The 3,512-nt window shown below is 44.0% G+C and overlaps 1 protein-coding gene across 3 annotated transcripts in view; it reads left to right on the forward strand.

The window, feature by feature from the left end:
• LOC110536389 (heat shock protein beta-8) overlaps window positions 1–3,512 on the forward strand; it is an 11,416-nt gene extending 7,904 nt beyond the window's left edge. For all 3 annotated transcript variants that reach the window (XM_021622152.3, XM_090189166.1, XM_090189168.1), the window contains exon 3: window positions 2,142–3,512. In XM_021622152.3, the coding sequence (XP_021477827.1) occupies window positions 2,142–2,322 (181 nt within the window). In that variant the 3' untranslated portion in view covers window positions 2,323–3,512. The remainder of the gene's footprint in view (window positions 1–2,141) is intronic.

The raw sequence follows: 3,512 nt of genomic DNA on the forward strand, positions 1-3,512 counted from the left end.
ACTCTTTCCCTTCTATCCATTGGTCACTGGCCTCCTTGAACTCCTGTCTTATAGACAAGCAATTGTCTGTTGTGTGTGAAGATGGTAGACTGTAGAGGGGTTATGCTAATGAAATGGAGGGTAGACTCTAGGTCTAGGCCTGTGAGGCTGGGTTGTTTATTTAAGGACCTAGGAACACTTGGCAGCTCATATGGAAACTCCTGTGACGGATGGACGGAGGCCTTCATTTGGCCATGCTCCTTGACAAAGACCAGATACCAGTCCATTTGGGGTCGATGTCTCTCGTTCGTTCTCGCTCTTTCTCTCCCCTCCCTCTCTCTCGGTCCTTCTGGTGTTTTCTCTTCTCTTCTCTCTCTCTCTCTCGCTCTCTCTCTCTCTCTCTCTCTCTCTCTCTCTCTCTCTCTCTCTCTGTCTCTCTCTCTCTCTCTACCTCTCTCTCTCTCTCTCTCTCTCTCTCTCTCTCTCTCTCTGTCTCTCTCTCTCTCTCTCTCTCTCTCTCTACCTCTCTCTCTCTCTCTCTCTCTCTCTCTCTCTCTCTCTCTCTCTCTCTCTTTTATCTCTCTCTGTCTGTGGATGGGATGGGACATGCTACTACAGTGTCATAAGTGAGAAAAGACAAGACAAAGCTCAGTATAGGTTAATAAATACCACACTGACGTTTGTGGGATACAAGGCTAGTTCTAGCTCAAACCCAGAGCCATACAGTATACTTCTGTCTGGGCTATCTTCCAATGATACTGTATTTCCTATCTTCTCCAAGGTCATCTTTGAATCTCTGTCTGTTTATCTCATATTGGTCCAATCATAGCAGGGCTGTGTCCAAAAAAGCAACCGATTCCCTAAATAGTGCACTAATTCTGACCGGTGCATTCTGACTGGTTAAAAGCAGTGCACTACATAGGGAATAGGATACCATTTCAAGCTCTGTCAGTTTATCTCATATTGGTCCAATCACACAAGTCCTCCTCTCTCCATCCTTCAGAATTCTCCTAAACATTTTGACGGAAGGTAATACTGTATCTCACTTTTATTCCTGTCAACACAGAACTCATTTCTCTCTCTCTCTTTCACACTCTCTCTCTTTCTCTCACTCTAACTAAATAAATGTATCCCTCCCTCTCTCTAAACTCTCTGTCTCTCTCTCTCTCTCGCTCTACACTCTGTCTCTTCCTCGTTCTCTCGTTCTCTCTCCCTCTCTTTCCTTTAGAATTCTCTTAAACATTTTCACAGAAGGTAACAATATCTCACTGAATCTCTCTTGCTCTATTTCTCTCTCTCTTTCTCATTTCCCTCTTTCTTTCTTTCTCTCTCTCTCTTTCCCTCTCTCACATTTATGAGGAAGCCATTTATGCTAATCTAGTCATATAAAGTATGTATTATATTTTCAGTACAAAAACCGTGGAGGAAAATGGAGAAAGAAAAACTTGAAATTGTCTGCTACCCGTTCACCTGGCTGTTGGGATGAGCTGGTTAGAAAAGTATGTAGATGGAAATTGCAGGTGATAATAAACTTTGCATCAGGCAGCCATTTTATGTATAATTGGAATCTTTATTTCTCAGTCCTGCGCCTGGAGCGAGTCCGTCTCATTTCTCCTTCTTCTTCTTTATTATTCTCTCCCTCATGGCGCCACAAAGATGATGGCAGCCAGAACATTTTAATGAAAACCTGGAGAATACATTTACATTTATCTCTGGGGTGTGAGATTACGCATTCGGAATGAGCGAAGGCCAAAGAGGGAGAGAAAAAAATAGTTTTCAACAACAATTTCATCTGCAGCCAAGGTTTCTCCTCACGGACAGTTTTACACCCTCTGTTTATAACTGATAGTGTTAAATCCTCTGTTTATAACTGGAGGCTGTTATGAGACAGTGTTAAATCCTCTGTATATAACTGGAGGCTGTCGACAAGATGTCAATCAAATCTGTGTCTTGGCACCGAACGGTATTTGCCGTACTGCTGTGGTGAGGTTCATGTTTTTAAGATGTCCAAGCACAGGGGTGTACACTTCATTTTTTTTTTGCTCTTTCTCTCACACCTGTTCTCTCTGTTGTTATAGTTACCAACCTTTTCAAGACCCTCAAGCTTAAACGTCTATGTACGAGTCTCTCACATGTGTTCTCTCTTTCTCTCTCATTCCCAGGATTCCAACCGACGTTGACCCTGTGACGGTCTTCGCCTCCTTGTCGCCAGAGGGGGTGTTGATCATCGAGGCGCGGCAGAGCCCTCCATACTACCTCTTCAGTAACGAAGGTCCCCAGGGAGAGATGGAGGAGGCCAGCCAGAGCCAAGAGGCCAGGCCCCAGGAGGCCGCCATGGTCTAGGACGAAGCCCAGGACCGAGCTCTCTTCCCTGGGGGGACACAGGCTCACCCCGGGCCCCCCATTCGGGGCAACCATGACGTACAGAGCCACAATTGACCCAAAAATCTTTTTTTTTTAATTATTGGCACTAATGCAACTCCATAATTGAGCATCCAGCAGAGTAGAGGAAGAGCTAACATGTTCAAAGTCTTGGAGACCCTCAGCATATGTTGTAGCATCCTACATCACTCTATTCCCTTTGTAGACTACTTCTGACCCCTATATAGGGAATAGGGTGCCAAAGAAACACCCTGATTTTCATTTTGAGTGTAAAGTAATCTCTCAATCATCTCCCTAAAAATATATATTTTTGTGTATCTCTTGGTAGCCATGCTGCTTGGTTCTCGCACCAATTTAATTACAAGTCACAAACTAAATCAATCCCACTGTCTCACAGTAGCATTGCTACACTATACTGGTACAGCGTGGTATCCATTCTATGCCGTCCCAGGTATATGCAGTGCTGACCTGACCTGTTTAGATACAGACAGAGGCTGGCTCAAGGCTGGGAGCCCCGTCTACCTGGGTCGGTCCGTAATGTCATGTCTCCCTTCAGTATTTCACACGTTATCTGACAGATATGCATCATGCAATGTCTTTTAAGTGTAATTGATCCGTTGTCAATCATATTATGTTGAATGGGTAAATTAAAGAAGCTCATTGAAATTCATAAGGAAGTCGTACAATATGACTGAGTGGGAAGAGTCTCATAGTCTCATTATCGTTATAGTGTGTTATAGTGTGGGTTGGTATTGTATTATACCCCAATGTAGGTGACTGACTGTAAATAAATTGCACTGTAGCTTACCTACCATATATACCGATCTGGTCTATTCAAGTGCCGTAATTGCCCTAACTAGAGGTCTTACAAAATTATGTTCTTTGCATTTTTTTATTTGTACATGTGATAATGATGTTGTGTTGGTTCTTGGTACAAAGGTAATACACTTTTTGCCAGACTTCTCCCATCCCTCTCTCCTCACCTCCCTCCTCCTCCTACACTCTCTCTCCCATCCCTCCCTCCTCTCTGCCCTCCCTACTCCCACCCCCCACTCTCTCTCTCCCATCCCTCCCTCCTCTTCTTCTCCCTCTCGTCCCTCTTCTTGATATCTTTGTATTTGTTTATGCAATAAAACCTCCCATAAATCCCA

The sequence above is a fragment of the Oncorhynchus mykiss genome, chromosome 11, assembly GCF_057628025.1.
Source record: "Oncorhynchus mykiss isolate SJ-2025 chromosome 11, ASM5762802v1, whole genome shotgun sequence".
Taxonomy (NCBI): Eukaryota; Metazoa; Chordata; class Actinopteri; order Salmoniformes; family Salmonidae; genus Oncorhynchus; species Oncorhynchus mykiss.